The 15369-nt window shown below is 40.0% G+C and overlaps 2 protein-coding genes across 3 annotated transcripts; one reads left to right on the top strand and one right to left on the bottom strand.

The window, feature by feature from the left end:
* Positions 1 to 581: 581 nt before the first annotated feature.
* LOC126608896 (nuclear transport factor 2-like) lies at positions 582 to 5319 on the bottom strand. Of its 2 annotated transcripts, XM_050276912.1 has the most exons (10): positions 5146 to 5319; positions 4918 to 5025; positions 4688 to 4822; positions 3720 to 4026; positions 2992 to 3254; positions 2686 to 2875; positions 2350 to 2474; positions 1797 to 1862; positions 1523 to 1604; positions 582 to 1059 (listed from the first exon to the last, which is right to left on the bottom strand). In XM_050276912.1, exons 2-10 carry the CDS (start codon positions 4954 to 4956, stop codon positions 842 to 844), a joined length of 1425 nt encoding a protein of 474 aa, XP_050132869.1. In that variant the 5' UTR covers positions 4957 to 5025; positions 5146 to 5319; the 3' UTR covers positions 582 to 841. The 2 variants fall into 2 exon arrangements, with proteins under 2 accessions (XP_050132869.1, XP_050132870.1); XM_050276913.1 differs by lacking the exon at positions 5146 to 5319 and having other exon boundaries at positions 4918 to 5139.
* A 2605-nt stretch (positions 5320 to 7924) lies between these two features.
* Positions 7925 to 15150, top strand: LOC126609199 (uncharacterized). The gene is made up of 2 exons (XM_050277180.1): positions 7925 to 8660; positions 15140 to 15150. Exons 1-2 carry the CDS (start codon positions 7949 to 7951, stop codon positions 15148 to 15150), a joined length of 723 nt encoding a protein of 240 aa, XP_050133137.1. The 5' UTR covers positions 7925 to 7948.
* The last annotated feature ends 219 nt before the right edge of the window (positions 15151 to 15369 follow it).

Raw genomic sequence — 15369 nt, 5'->3', positions numbered from 1 at the left:
CATCAAGCAAGGGGATCCATCAAACGGTTTGATTCAAACCCGAGCGGGTTTTGGGATCCGAAGAAAATGGATTTTTCATTTTCGATGACAGAGGTGCAGATCTTGGGTCTGAGCCTGGATTGCAGAGAGAGATCTAGGCAGCTGCGACGACGCAGCCTCGGCTACCTTTTCAACGACGGAGCCACGACGATTGTTTCGATAATATCGAATATATCGCGATATTATCGATATTATTGATAATATCGCGATATTTTGACGACAATTAGGAGGATACGTGGGAAAATATCGGTCTCTCTGAAAAACGATAATATCGACGATATTTCACCGATATTATTGATATTTTAGTCATTGCATACAACTAATAAGAAGGCATCAACACCCACATAACGACTAACTAATAGTTGCTGGTCTCGACTGGCGCTCCGCCGTGTGTGACTCTATTCGCGTGCAAGTGGCACCTTATTGCGTTTTGTTATCATTAGATAAGGAAACAGAATCCTTACTTAGGACCCAAGTACTGTCCAAGTTTGAATTCCCGTCCCGTTGATAAAGAAAATAAAAGGCAAAATTAGAGAAAAATATATCAACCAAATGAATTTTAATTAACTGCATCAATAAGAGAGACCATGGAGGATTTTCCAAAGAAAATATGGGGTCAAAATTGCAAAACCTATTAAATTTATGAAATCCAATGCCAAGCAACTCCTACTCAGAAAAATATGATGGACATGCCCAATACATCTAAAGCTAAACCGACAGCAAGGAATACCAGTAGTTTTTGCAACCAATTAGAGTTATATCTGCTGACCCAAAAATTTCCTTCTCTCGCTGTAGAATAATCTTAATTAGTGAACTCCGATGAATTTTGTCCGCTTCTTGATGATTGATAACCCGAGTTCCCTCTGTCTTGTCGAGGGCTTGGCCTATAGTAGCCATTTCCCCTTGGTCGGCTGTAGTCCTGGTCACCTCCGTCATAGCCACCTCCCCTCCCAAAACTCCGAGAACCAAAACGACCCCTCGGTGCCTCTGCTTGGTAGCTGCCACTTCCTCTTCCCCTTCCTGTTCAGACAACAATTCAATAGCAATAAGATTACATTAAGAGCATATCTTAATGTGAAGCTTGGAGCGTAAGAGCTTGTTATGCCAGAACAATTTGATCAGAAACGACGCTCAAATATCTCATAAAGGTATCACACTAAGCAGTCAAAATTGACAAGGGTTTAACAACGAATTGTATCAGAGTTTCTTTCGCCAGATAACTAGCACAGGAAAGTGGATGACACTAACAAAGTTGCTAATTGCCAATTATTAAATACAGCAGCCATAGATGGTGAAATGAGACCATTATGAAGTCATTAAAAATTGCCACACAATATAATGATGTCACCATATCACATCCATGGCCATAAGAAACAGGATTAGGCAATCATCGGAATACATGTTGCAGTATTTTCAATGCAATCGTCCAGATAGTAAGCGAGAACAGATGACAGAATTTTAATAAGATATATAAGAAACATACTTCCCACTCGAGACGGGATCTTGCTGTTTGGTCTCCGTTCTTCAATGTATACCTGTCGTCCAGCAATTTGAACACTACCAGCCTACGTAAAATAAAAAGAAAAAATCAATAAAAGACTCGGGAACCGGACTTGTGGGAGGAAAGTAACTAAAAAGTTTGCCTCCATCTCCAACATTAAATTCAATTGGTACTGAAAGGAAACTTTGGTAGAATCTTCTATTAAAATTCAAATTTCGCAAATAGCACTCATTTAGTAATGGTTTCATGAGTGGACCTTGACGGCATTCTGAACACCGGTAATATCTTCAAATTCAACAAACGCATAGCAAACACCAACATCCTGCACAACAATGGAATATTTTAGCTTAATAATTTCAAGGCATTTTGGCCAAAATAGTCCCTGAGATTGGCATAACTCCACACTTTGGTCCCTGAGATTTGAAATCGAAAGAAGTGGTCCCTAAGTTTGTCCACCGTCAATCATTTTGGTCATTCTGTGAAAAATCTCTGTTAAATAAGGACTAGAATGATAAAAATACCCTCAATTTAATAAACAATGGGCAGGGCAAAATGATTTGACAAAAATTGAGGGTATTTTTGTCATTTTATCCTTATTTAACAGATATTTTTTACGGACTGACCAAAATGATTGACGGTGGACAAACTCAGGAGACAACTCTATTGATTTTAAATATCAGGAACCAAAGTGAGAAGTTATGCCAATCTCAGGGACCATTTTGGCTAAAAAGCCTAAAAACTGGTATAAATGATACATCTGGAGAGGAACTTAAGGGAATAAAAGAATGCAAAAATCTAAGAGCATGAACCTTGCGACTCCTAATGACCACTCCTTCAGGCTGCTTGAGTTTTCCAAAATTGACAAATTCCTCCTCAACTTCAGATGGGGACACAGTAGTCGGCAAGTTTCTTACATAAACAGACTTTATTTCACCTAAAAGCATTCATAGAAGACAAAAAGAAATAAAAAGATCAATTAAATAAAACTGTTGAAGTACATATTAAACTGCCGATATGTTGATTTATTAGACTGGACAAGAGAGCGAAACTAAGAAAAAAAATTTAACTAGACGATAATTTTTTACAACTGAAAATTGTAAGCAACAATTCTCAAATAACTCATTAAAATAAGCCCAGATGTTCACCTTCATCTTCTAGGGCGGCAACCTCATCTGCTGTCTCTGCTACTGGCCTTTCAAATGTATTAGATGATGAAATGGATTGATGAGCAGTGGACTGAGGATAGTGATTCCAGTCTGAAGCCATTGGTGCACTCTTATTAGATGAATGCTGGGGAGCTACAGAAGGCACAGGTTGCCCCTTGGCAACGCGTAACTACCAAAAAAATCAAGCAGACAAGATTGGTCACACATAATGAGCATAACCTTCCATACATATATATGTATGTGTTTAGGTGAAAAAAAAAAATTAGTTACAGATTCAGTGCATACTATAGAAGCATAGGTCTGCTTTTGAGGCTCTCCAATAGATTCCTCAACAGATGCATGCAGGTGATCTTGTATGGTATTCGGCATGCTTTGAAGTGCACCATTTGATTGCTCTACAGCACCATCATCCAACAAGTTCTCAGTTTCAACAACTTGCTGCAACTGTTGCTCTGCAAAGCCATAACTTTCAACTGGACCATTTTCTTTGACAGCAGGAGCGACAAAGTCTCTTGTCTGAATCTCTCCACCCACATAATAGTTAGCCACTGCAAAATCACCAGTTCCAACAGCTAATTACTAAAAAAGATGGTTCTTTTATACGTTGAAATGAAACTTATAATACCACCCAATCAAAACAAATTACTAAAATTTTCAGAAAGGTATTTTCAACTCCAAGAATTTTAAAAGAACTTTTTTTTTTTGAAATGGCACTGAAGGATGAGCCATAATCATGCATAAATATGGTTTCAGATGAAGTAAACATTGCCATTCAACCAGCACACTTTCTATTGCTAATTATAGAATTGGTTTTGTTGTCCTACATAAAATTCTTTGTTTTCAAATACCAAACTCTTGTACACAAATGCAAAAAATAAAAAATAAAAAATCAACAAACTCCACATCACTTTTCTAGTAATAGCCACATGCTTTCTCCAAAATTAGCAGATTTTATAATGCCTACTGACAAAGGAATCCTTCAAATCAACGTAAATCATGAAGAATTAAAATACCTGGCTGAGAAATTGTAGCAGGAGCACTTAGCTTGGCGTCAAGATTGTTTTGGGCTAATAAGACTGCTGGATGATGATGAATCGGTTCCTCATCAACGAAGTGAAATATATCGTTCAGCACAAAATAACCTCTCTCCTGAGGTGCAAGGAAAAATGTTTGTGCAAATTTCCTCCTCCCAGTGAAAGTTTTCATTTCAAGGTAGCCTTCAACCAGAACAAGAACACCTCCATTCCAAGATTCCAAGGAATTTGCTTTGTTGATTTCGAATCCAGTCAGATTGAGTGACATAACAAGATCATGGATTTGCTGTTGCATACAAAGAAAGAAAGAATAAACTTGAGTATCAAATATACCGGCATCAAAATATATAAACTATGCTGACATGTGGAATCAATTAATTGCTTGTAACTAGAAAATAATGACTGAACATGTCAAGCAATAATTGTCTGATGGACCGTGGGTGCGAGAGTACAGAAAATGATGATAGATGCATGTCTAGGCCTATTACATCAACATGTTAGTTTCAATTTTAACATTTTTATAGCTGTAAAAAGGAAACGGTTATCAACATGATTAATTAAAAGGCCACCCATAAAACTGCAAATTCAAGTGAATTTAGAAGCAATGAACCCAATAGGCATACTTCTTTTTTCAACTAGGAGTAACAAAGAAAAGAAGAGAAAATGCTGCCTCTCACACAGCAATAAAATGAGGTATCTCACAACTAGATACACAAATGTCACAATCTGCAACTAGTGGGATCAAACTCAGGAACTTATTTAGCCGACGTAGTACATAAAGGTAACTAAAATTACAAAAACCCATTAAACTACTTACTCGACTTACTCCAAAAGACATAAAGCAGATATTTTGATGTTAATTTGCAGAAAAAGTTGAAAACTTTAAGAGGAACTTAAACATAAAACTTATGAAGAAGCACTTGGTGACGAAATTGTAGAAAGAATACCTGCATTGCAACTGCGGTGGCTCTGGAATTGCCGTCGGCACGAACCATTGTGCTGGCCTCGGAGTAGAACTGGTGCACAAAGTCCGGCTGCTGCTGAAGCACTTGGTAGTACTGCGTCACAAAGTACGTCCCCACCTAAACCACCACAAGCACGACGGCGATTTCACCCTCAGCGGCGGCAGAGCAAGAGAATAACAGAGAGAGAGGATATAGAGAGAGAAAGAGAGAACCTGAGCAGCTGTGACGGGAAATGCATAGGGGGTGGCCATATTTTGAGACCTCTTAAACCCTAAAACCGCGAAATCAAAAACTCTGGATCTGCGAACGCCCCCACAAATCTGTACCAAAACCCCAAAAGATAAGCTTTAGACACAAATGGCATAAACACACAGATATTTAGAGAGAGAGAGAGGGGTCTCATTAAAGTTGGAGGCTTTGGTCTTTAGAGAGAAGGAGACCTTGAGACAGATTTGGGGGAGGGAGGGAGAGAGAGGGGTCGATCTTCTTCACTGACTGGGTTTTGCGGCTTTTGTTGGAAGCCGTCACCACAGAAATTGGTGACCCTCAGCCCACGCGGGCGCACTTTAATATGGAATTGCATCAAACGGACCTTTCCTTTTGATACCTCTTTGCTAACCTGCGCTTGTGATATATTTGCCTAGTCCTCTTTCTTATATGATGAGGAGGAAATTCCTATTTTACCTTTTTTGAAAGAAAAAAATTCTTTAGAAAGGTTACAGTTTGAATTTTTGTGATTTGTTTAGTGCTTGGGTTTTTAGAGGGTTGTATTCAATTGGAAGTTTAAAAAATTTTAGAAGAGTTTATGAATTAGAGAGTATATAATTAAGATATTAAATGAATTTATGGAAGTTTATGGGTATTTAAACAAAATTTTAAGGGAGTTCATAAAACTTGAAATTTGGACGTGTTCAATCAGGATTTTGAAGTAGTCCATAAATCTTCCAACCAAAAATAAGAAAACTAGTCCATAAAACTCCATATGTATTCATTTAGGAATTGATTTTAAAATATTTTAAAAAGTTAAGAATTTTGATGGATTTACTAGGATTTTATAGTGTACTTTAGACTTTAAGAAATCAGGCATCTCCCTTAAGATTTTGAATGAATTCACATGGAGTATATGAAACTCCACTCGAACTCCATCAAACTCCACGGATTTATAACTCTTAAAAACCTTTTGTTAACTGGGCATTTTTAGGCCCAAGAAATGGTGCAGGTTGGGAAAGAGGTCACGAAATGGCCAAAGTCCAAGACAAAGGAAGATTAAAAACCTCAAGGCCTAAAGGGTTTAGAGAAAGATGTTCCCGAGCGCTAAAGTTGACCGCCTACGAACTCAACCTGACTAGGTTACATAAAGTATTTTACGACTGCCAAAGGCACATGGGCAGGCTGACAACTTTATGGCACAAGGTTTCAAGAGCAGTTCTCCTCGGTCGTCAATCAGGCCATGTGGCAACCATATCAAAAATAAAGGCCTAGAATGGGACGTAAAGCTGGTTGGGGATGCTAATCGGAGGGACTAGGTTGGATAACCAAGGTCGAGCAGGTCACTTGGCATGCCTCGTCTAGAAAAGGAGTGCAATCATGACTGAGCAAATTTCACTTCACCATCGAATGTCTAGCTGGTGGGTAAAAAGTTGTCAATGCGCTAGTCGAGGCAAGTGGCGTAATAAATGCTAGAAAAATGAGAGAGTTGTTTGGGTTCTTTGGGTACCTATATAAAGAGGTGGGAACATGTTGTAAAGGGGTCGGACAACTGATGTTATAAAGAATTCTTACATTAAGCTAAGAGTTATTTGTAGTCTTGAAATCAATACAATCCAAGCAACATAGTCGATGAACCTAGTTTTGAGGGGTGAACCACTTATATCTTGAGTCCGGTTCATTTTAATTTTTATCCTAAGCCCAACAAAGGCTTATTGTTTTAATTTGTTAACATGCAAGTTTTGAGCGTTAACAATTTGGCGCTGACTGTGGGAAACGCATATGATTTCCTGTGTTTTATAACTAGTTGTCTTAGGCATTTTCAGTGATCTCACTCAGCTGAGCAGAATGACCAGCAGGAGGATGAGAGACAGGCCCTTTCTGGCAAGCTTGAGAAGCCTTTCCGCAGGAGAAGACGAGAAGGGAAGGCCAGGCTCGCCAACTTGAAGGAAAAAATGAACAATATACTTCCAATGTTGGAGAGATGAATGAGGTAAGAAACCTCCTCCATGCCCAAAGCCTTCTGATGCAGGACGAGAAATAAAAGATGCATTTGGCATGGAGCACAATAAATTATTCGAAGATGAATTTATGTGCTAGAATAAAATGGGTGTTTTATACAAATTGGCTTATCAGTTTTACTTCCAAGACGTTTTATGGCAACTTTCTTTACTTTAGTTATGTAATTTTTAGTTTTATGTCATTTTAATTTAGTTTTATGTCAATTTAATACTTTTGACTTTCAATTTCTGAATGTAGGTTACAAAAACTTTTTAAATACCACTTCTTCTGTAAGATAGAGGACTTGGACGTTTTTTGTTGATGAATGAAATATTTAGAGAGATTTTTATCTCGTATTTGTGCCTTTCTCTTGTTTAAGAGTATGTAAGTTTGTTCTTTCTAGTGTCTATGTCGTAGGCTGGTACTAGAACCAAAGTTTATAGGGTTTTCAAGTCTCTCCTTACACTTGGAGATAGTGAACCCTACCTATAGTTTCCTTTTTAATATTTATCAGTCCATTTCATCTTATTTTGTTTCTATCCACTGCGCCCTGCATTAGTTAGTATCAGAGCGTAGTTCGATCCAAGGGTGACGCTATATCAAAGGTAACAACACTAACATGTCATAGATGCCAGTACCTGAAGATCTAAATCTAGATCTTCTTGCAATATTTGTTCATTGTTTACATAGTTCATGTGAATTTGTCGTGGTATATGTTATTATAATTTTATGTATTTTGTGATGTTATTAATGATCCTACAATTGACGAGGGTACTGATGATCAAGAGTTTTCTCGGTAGGCTAGAGTGGTTAATCAAGAGATGTATTTGAATTCTATCAAGGATATTCATGATGATAACAATCTGGTATTTGAATTCAAAATTGGACACAAAAGAAAATAGATGAACACAAGCGTTTTGACAGATAACTCCGCCTGTGTAAGTTTATCTTACATTGCCGGTCCCAAGCCCGGGTAAAGGAGGAGGGGGCGTCAGGTAGTCGACAGCCGCCACTCCTCAGTTACGTCGAATCCTTATGAAAATGAATCCAGAACGAAATCGCGCTAAAGCTAGGGCGTCACCCGTAAGTGGCGCGTTGTGTGGCCCGAGCACAGTGATAAGTGAGCAAGGGTCGCTGTATCTCCATCGGCACCCGGATGCAGTGTTAAATGAGCAAGGGGGCCATAGAAACTTCTTTTCGAACGACTCCACTCAAAGTTGTTTGGGAGCATATGCTCCTATCAACTTTACACAGGACACACAAAAGAAATACTTTGATCTTATTGGACGGGGGAGGGTGAAGAAGCTAGGACAAAAGGGTAGAGTTCAACAGAGTAGAATGCGTTTAGGAACGTGGAATATAGGAACCTTAACGGGAAAATCTATGGAAGTAGTGGAAGTTATGGTGAGGAGAAGGATAAATATTATGTGCCTACAAGAAACTAAGTGGGTTGGTCTTAAGGCAAAGGATCTAGAAAACTCAGGGTTTAAACTTTGGTATTCTGGCACAAATAAAACGAGAAACGGTGTTGGCATCATCGTGGACAAGACCTTGACACAAGATGTTGTAGATGTCAAGAGGGTAGGAGATAGAATCATGGCAATCAAGATTGTAATAGGACAAGAACTCATCAATGTGATTAGTGTGTACGCACCTCAAGTAGGGTTGGATACGAGTTTGAAGGAGAAATTTTGGGAAGACCTTGGAGACTTGGTGCAAGGAATTGCCCAGACGGAGAAGTTATTTATAGGCGAAGAAAGCTGTGAGAGAAGCTAAGTTAGCGGCTTATGACGACATGTATAAGCGACTAGATACCAAAGAAGGAGAGTTGGATATCTATAAACTAGCTAGAGCAAGGGAAAAGAAGAGAAGATACATAAACCAAGTGAGGTGCATCAAGGATGAGGATGGAAAGGTTCTTGCTACAGAGAATGCGGTCAAAGACAGATGGAGAGGTTATTTTCATAATCTTTTCAATGAAGGACATGAAATGAGTACTTCTTTAGGGGAGTTGAGTAACTCAGAAGAGTGTAGAAACTACTCATTTTAATTTTCGAATCAGGAAGGAAGAAGTGGTTGTAGCTTTGAAGAAGATGAAGCATAGAAAAGCAGTGGGCCCAGACGATATACCGATCGAAGTGTGGAAAGTCTTGGGAGAGACAGGTATAACATGGCTCACTGACCTTTTCAATAGGATTTTGAAAACGAAGAAGATGCCAAATGAGTGGCGAAAGAGCACTTTGGTGCCTATCTACAAGAATAAGGGCGACATACAAAATTGCATGAACTATAGGGGTATTAAGCTAATGAGTCATACAATGAAGCTCTAGGAGAGAGTCATTGAGCATAGATTGAGGCAAGAGACACGGATTTCGGACAACCAATTCGGGTTCATGCCAGGGCGCTCAACCATGGAGGCAATCTATCTCTTACGAAGATTGATGGAAAGATATAGAGATGGGAAAAAAGATTTACACATGATCTTTATAGATTTGGAAAAAGCGTATGATAGGGTCCCAAGAGACATTCTTTGGAGGATTTTAGAGAAGAAAGGAGTACGAGTAGCATATATCCAAGCTATAAAGGATATGTATGAAGAAGCAAAGACTGCCGTAAGAACTCATGAAGGACAAACCGAAAGCTTCCCCATAACTGTAGGATTACATCAAGGCTCATCCTTAAGTCCTTACCTTTTTGCGTTGGTAATGGATGAGTTAACATGACATATTCAAGATGATATTCCTTGGTGTATGCTTTTCGCAGACGATATAGTGTTGATAGATGAAACTCAGGAAGGGGTAAATGCGAAGCTTAACCTTTGGAGAGAAGTGTTGGAATCTAAAGGTCTTCGCCTAAGCCGATCAAAGACAGAATATATGGAGTGCAAGTTCAGTGCAAATGGAGGCCAAAATGAGTTAGGGGTGAGGATCGGAGATCAGGAAATACCAAAGAGCGATCGTTTTCGCTACTTAGGATCTATCTTGGAAAAGAACGGAGAATTAGATGGAGATCTTAACCATAGAATACAAGCTGGATGGATGAAGTGGAAGAGTGCATCCGACGTGTTGTGTGACCACCGTATGCCACTGAAGCTCAAGAGAAAATTTTATAGGACGGCAATAAGGCCAGGGATGTTGTATGGCACAGAATGGTAGGCGGTGAAGCATCAACACATACACAAATTGGGTGTAGCGGAGATGAGGATGCTTCGTTGGATGTGTGGGCACACGAGAAAGGATAAGATTAGGAATGAGGATATCTGAGGTAAAGTAGGAGTAACCAAAATTGTAGGAAAATTGAGAGAAAATCGGTTACGGTGGATTGGACATGTGCAAAGAAGGCCTACTGACGCTTCGGTTAGAAGATGCGACTACGGGACAGAGGTTCAGGGCCGAAGGGGTAGAGGAAGACCTAGGAAAACTTTGGAAGAGAGTCTAAGAAAAGACTTAGAGTATTTGGATCTAACGGAGGACATGACACATGACCGTGCACAATGGCGTTCTAAGATTCATATAGCCGACCCCACTCAGTGAAGAAGATTTTGGTGTATTTAACACAATGCGTTGAAATGAAGCAAAGCTTATTTATTGATATCTCCGATAAGTTACAAATATGTACATATACATGAGTCAAAATAAACAAACAAGAGGGAGCCTTCACAAAGGTTGCTTAGGAGAAGTCTCAACAGTCGGTAGAGCCCCAGAAAGAGAAGGCACCGAAGGGGGATCATTCGAAGCCTCAGTACTGGACAGAACCCTAGAAGGATGAGGCATCGGAGGTTGATCATTTGGAGCTTCATTACGCGATACAGCCCCAGAAGACAAAGGCAATAAATGCCTTTGGAACAAACCCACAAACCGCTGATGATCAAGTAAAACCTGACTATCAGATTCCTTCATCTGGTCAAGCTTCCTCTTCATGTTTGTAGCATAGTCATGTGCGAGCCGGTGTAACTGTTTATTCTCATGCTTGAGCCCTCTAATCTCCTGTTTGAGACTCATCACTTCAGCCGCCAATAATTCAACTTGGCGGGTTCGAGCAAATAGGCGTTGGGCCATATTAGACACAGAACCTGCACACTGAACACTTAGAGCCAGAGAATCCTTAACATCCAACTCATCAGACCGTTTGGAAAGTAGTCTGTTATCTTTGGGAGTGAAAAGGTTCCTGGCCACCACCGCAGCAGTCATATCATTCTTCATCATGGAATCCCCAACGGTAAGAGGACCAGTAGGGGATAAGAAGGATGGGCACCATATGTTGTCTGGAGAAGGCGTGGCTACCTCTTCAACAAGGTTCAAGTCAAAACGACGGTCGGAGGGGCCAGACATTTTCAAAGGTGTTGAAGAGAGAAAAGGTTGGACAAATCAAGATCTTAGAAGTGCAAGAAGGGAGCTTCTATTGGTGAAGATTCAAGTGTGCTTTGGAACTTAATGCCAGCCTCTATAAAAATCTGCACTCGACGGAGCTTCAGAAATCGAAGAGGCGTCTGCCCAGAAATCGAAGAGGCGTTTGCTTTCTCAAAAGCTGGGCTGCTCAGAGACCACGAGGGCTGATCTCACTAATCGAAGAGGCGTTTGCTTTCTCAAAAGCTGGGCTGCTTAAAGACCACGAAGGCCGATCTCAGAAATCGAAGAGGTGCTTGCTTTCTCAAAAGCTAGGCTACTCAGAGACCACGAGGGCCGATTTCAGAAATCGAAGAGGCACCTGCTTTTCTCAGCCTTGTCAGTACCTGTCACATGCACACTTAGTTTTGATGAAATTACGGGCATTCTGTTGAAGATTTCTGGTGAAGTAGAAAGCACGTGAATCTTACTGTTCAATCATCCACTTTCCACATGCACCATCAGCTCATGGGTACCACAGATAACTTTGCTAAAGATATCTGACAAAGTTTAGACACGTGAAGCTTGCAGCTCCCACTACATTGCTATGACCAAGAAGGGTAAAAGAATAGCAAAGAAACAGCACTAACAAAGTTTAAACACATAAATTTTGAAGGTCTAGCTACCATATTATTACCCACAAGGGTAAAGGAACAACACCACTGCTGGATAATTAGAAAGTCCCTATGTGTTAACCTCTGTGCTTCGTGGCAAGGTAGACTAGAAAACATGCCCAACCTTTACTCACATTCAAGAAAACACTCCCAACAAGATTGCTTGCTCCAAAATCGAAAAGGCCTCCGAATCTCGAGAGCCAGACTCCCAACATGATTACTTTCTTAAAAATCGAAGAGACACCGCTCTCCGAATCTCAAGAGCCAGACTCCCAGCAGGATTGCTCTCTCAAAAATCGAAGAGGCACTATTATCCGAATCTCGAGAGCCAGATCCCCGACAGGATTGCTTGTTCGAAAATCGAAGAGGCACTGCTTTCTCAACTTCGAGAGCCAGATCTCCTTAGATAAAGCTTGTCTGTAATCTTCACACGCAACATCAGCTTTCCAGATACCACATACCACTTTTTCAAAGTGCTCTGACACACGTGAAGCTGGCAGCTGCCACTACCGTGCTATGACCAAGTAGGGTAAAGGAATAGCATTACTACTTGTTGTTAGGGAAACTTCTATATATGTCGACCTTTATCCTCAACGGACAGGCAGACCTGCAAAAATGCTCAACCCTTCCTCATATCTGAGAGGGCACTCCCACCGAAGCCTCTCGAAATACTCAGCTTTCTTTCCCCCCGATAATCTCTTTGTAAACAAGCTACACCAGAGCAAGAATATCTCATATCATCAGGGTTAAAAGCAAGAGTATCCCATATCATGCTTTTTCCTTGTCTTTTCCTTTGGCCTTGTTCTTACCTGCAAGACAAGGAGAAAGAGAGCAATCAGTCAGCACTTGGAATCAAGCTTCTAGTCAGGAACTGACTGCCTGGAACCCCTTACCTGATTACTTACCTGACATTGCTCTCGAGTACTCATCTTCAACATCTTATGCTTCCAGAGAAGATACCACATCTGCCTGAGGAACAGATAGGGAAAGTGAGAAGGATACAAGAAAACATGTGGAGACAAGCGTAATAGAACACGTGCCGATACATCCACTACTTTGTCAACAGCAAAAGTATCCCATATCAGCAGGGTCGAATGTACTCTAGATTTGATGAACTTGTTTTGACCCTCAAATTCTTCAGTCGGCCTTATACTCTGGAGGAAACCAGAAAATCCTCCAGCCCAGTTCAAGAATAAGCCTATGGAAAGTTACTTCTTCAAAAACAAAAGTATCTCATATCATCTATTCTCATTTTCTTCTCTTTATCCTTCATGCTGCCTGCAAGATAGGAAGAATGAGAACAATCAGCCGGAACTCGAAATCAAACTTCTGATCTGGGACTGATTGCTTGGAGCTCTGATTGCTTACCTTGTATGTCGCCTCTTTCAGCAGATCCCCTAGCTCGGCGACTTGGGGGACTCCTACTACATGGTTTGTATCGCGCTTAACCAAGCCTGAAACTACAAGTAAGCTTCAAGTGAAATTGATACATTACCTTGTGCATCTCCACCAGTTAAAGATACCACCCATGGATGGAGGAAGAGTACTTCCAGAGAAGATGCCACATCTACCTATAAGACAGATAAGGCAAGTGAAGACGAGAGCTCGAACCTATGTCATTTGTACTAAATCATTCACTTGTACTTACTAAAGGAGAGCTTGAACCTATGTACTTGTGTAAACCCTTCACAATTAATGAGAACTCCTCTACTCCGTGGACGTAGCCAATCTGGGTGAACCACGTACATCTTGTGTTTGCTTTCCTGTCTCTATCCATTTACATACTTATCCACACTAATGACCAGAGCAATCTAGCGAAGATCACAAACTTAATACTTTCTGTTGTACCAAAGTCCTCACTGATTTTGTGCATCAACAATCCTTAAGTCCTTACCTTTTTGCGTTGGTAATGGATGAGTTAACATGACATATTCAAGATGATATTCCTTGGTGTATGCTTTTCGCAAACGATATAGTGTTGATAGATGAAACTTAGGAGGGGTAAATGCGAAGCTTAACCTTTGGAGAGAAGTGTTGGAATCTAAAGGTATTCGCCTAAGCCGATCAAAGACAGAATATATGGAGTGCAAGTTCAGTGCAAATGGAAGCCAAAATAAGTTAGGGGTGAGGATCGGAGATCAGGAAATACCAAAGAGCGACCGTTTTTGCTACCTAGGATCTATCTTACAAAAGAACGGAGAATTAGATGGAGATCTCAACCATAGAATACAAGTTGGATGGATGAAGTGGAAGCGTGCATCCGGCGTGTTGTGTGACCGTCGTAGGCCACTAAAGCTCAAGGGAAAATTTTATAAGACGGCAATAAGGCCGGCGATGCTGTATGGCACAGAATGTTGGGCAGTGAAGCATCAACACGTACACAAAATGGTTTGGACATGTGCAAAGAAGGCCTACTGACGCTCCGGTTCGAAGATGTGACTACGGAATAGAGGTTCAGGGCTGAAGGGGTAGAGGAAGACCTAGGAAAACTTTGAAAGAGACCCTAAGAAAAGACTTAGAGTACTTAGATCTAACGGAGGACATGACATAAAACCGAGCGCAATGGCGTTCTAGGATTCATATAGCCGACCCCACTTAGTGGGAAAAGGCTTTGTTGTTGTTGTTGTTGTTGAAGCGTTTTGACAGATGTGGTAGAAACTTTTGCTAAGTTTCAATTCTATGATCCAATTTGGCGAGATTTTATAAATGATTTCATCAACAAGCGTTGAGTGAAATGATTGATTTGGTAAAAGTCTTAAATATTGGTGCATTATGTCCATACCCTAATGCTATTGTTCGAGTAGAAGAGATGGTCCACCTCTGTATATTCTATGCAAAGAATCCGTTTGTAAGTTTGAAGAATAAAACAAGGCATGGCTAGGCACAATGGTTGCAACACAATAAATTATTTGAAGATGAATTTATGTGCTGGAATAAAGCGGGTGTTCTAATACAAATTGGCTGATCAATTATACTTCCAAGATGTTTTATGGCAGATTTCATTACTTTAGTTAGGTAGTTTTCAGTTTTATGTCAATTTAATACTATTGCCTTTCAATTTCTAAATGTAGTTACAAAAAGCTTTAAATACCACTTCTTCTGTAATATGGAGGACTTGGACCTTTTTTGTTGCTAAATGAAATATTCAAGAGATTTCTATCTCATATTTGTGCCTTTCTTTTGTTTAAAAGTATGTAAGTTTGTTTTTTCTAGTGTCTATGTCATAGGTTGGTACTAGAACTAAAGTTTATACGGTTTTAAAGTCTCTCCTTGCACTTGGATATGGTAGACCTTACTTATCCTTTTCTTTTTAATCCTATTTGTCGGTCTATTTCATTTTATTTCGTTTCTACCCGCTACGCTCTACATCACCTTTGCTCTAAGAAGAACATGATGACCTTCTGGAACAAATCAACCAAACCAACGATAATATTAAAAACACATCCTAGATGGGGGT

Source organism: Malus sylvestris, chromosome 16, assembly GCF_916048215.2.
Source record: "Malus sylvestris chromosome 16, drMalSylv7.2, whole genome shotgun sequence".
NCBI lineage: Eukaryota > Viridiplantae > Streptophyta > Magnoliopsida > Rosales > Rosaceae > Malus > Malus sylvestris.
The sequence above is the reverse complement of the archived record's forward strand: the minus strand, read 5'-3'. Positions and strand labels throughout refer to the sequence as shown.

Excerpts from the sequence above, each read along its gene's own strand:
- LOC126608896 (XM_050276912.1), bottom strand. The coding sequence starts at position 4,956 with ATGGCCACCCCCTATGCATTTCCCGTCACAGCTGCTCAG. Across the intron at positions 2,475-2,685 it reads TGCCGCCCTAGAAGATGAAG|GTGAAATAAAGTCTGTTTAT; the intron begins GTGAACATCTGG and ends GAATGCTTTTAG. Across the intron at positions 1,863-2,349 it reads TGGTCATTAGGAGTCGCAAG|GATGTTGGTGTTTGCTATGC; the intron begins GTTCATGCTCTT and ends ATTGTTGTGCAG.
- LOC126609199 (XM_050277180.1), top strand. The coding sequence starts at position 7,949 with ATGAAAATGAATCCAGAACGAAATCGCGCTAAAGCTAGGGCGTCACCC.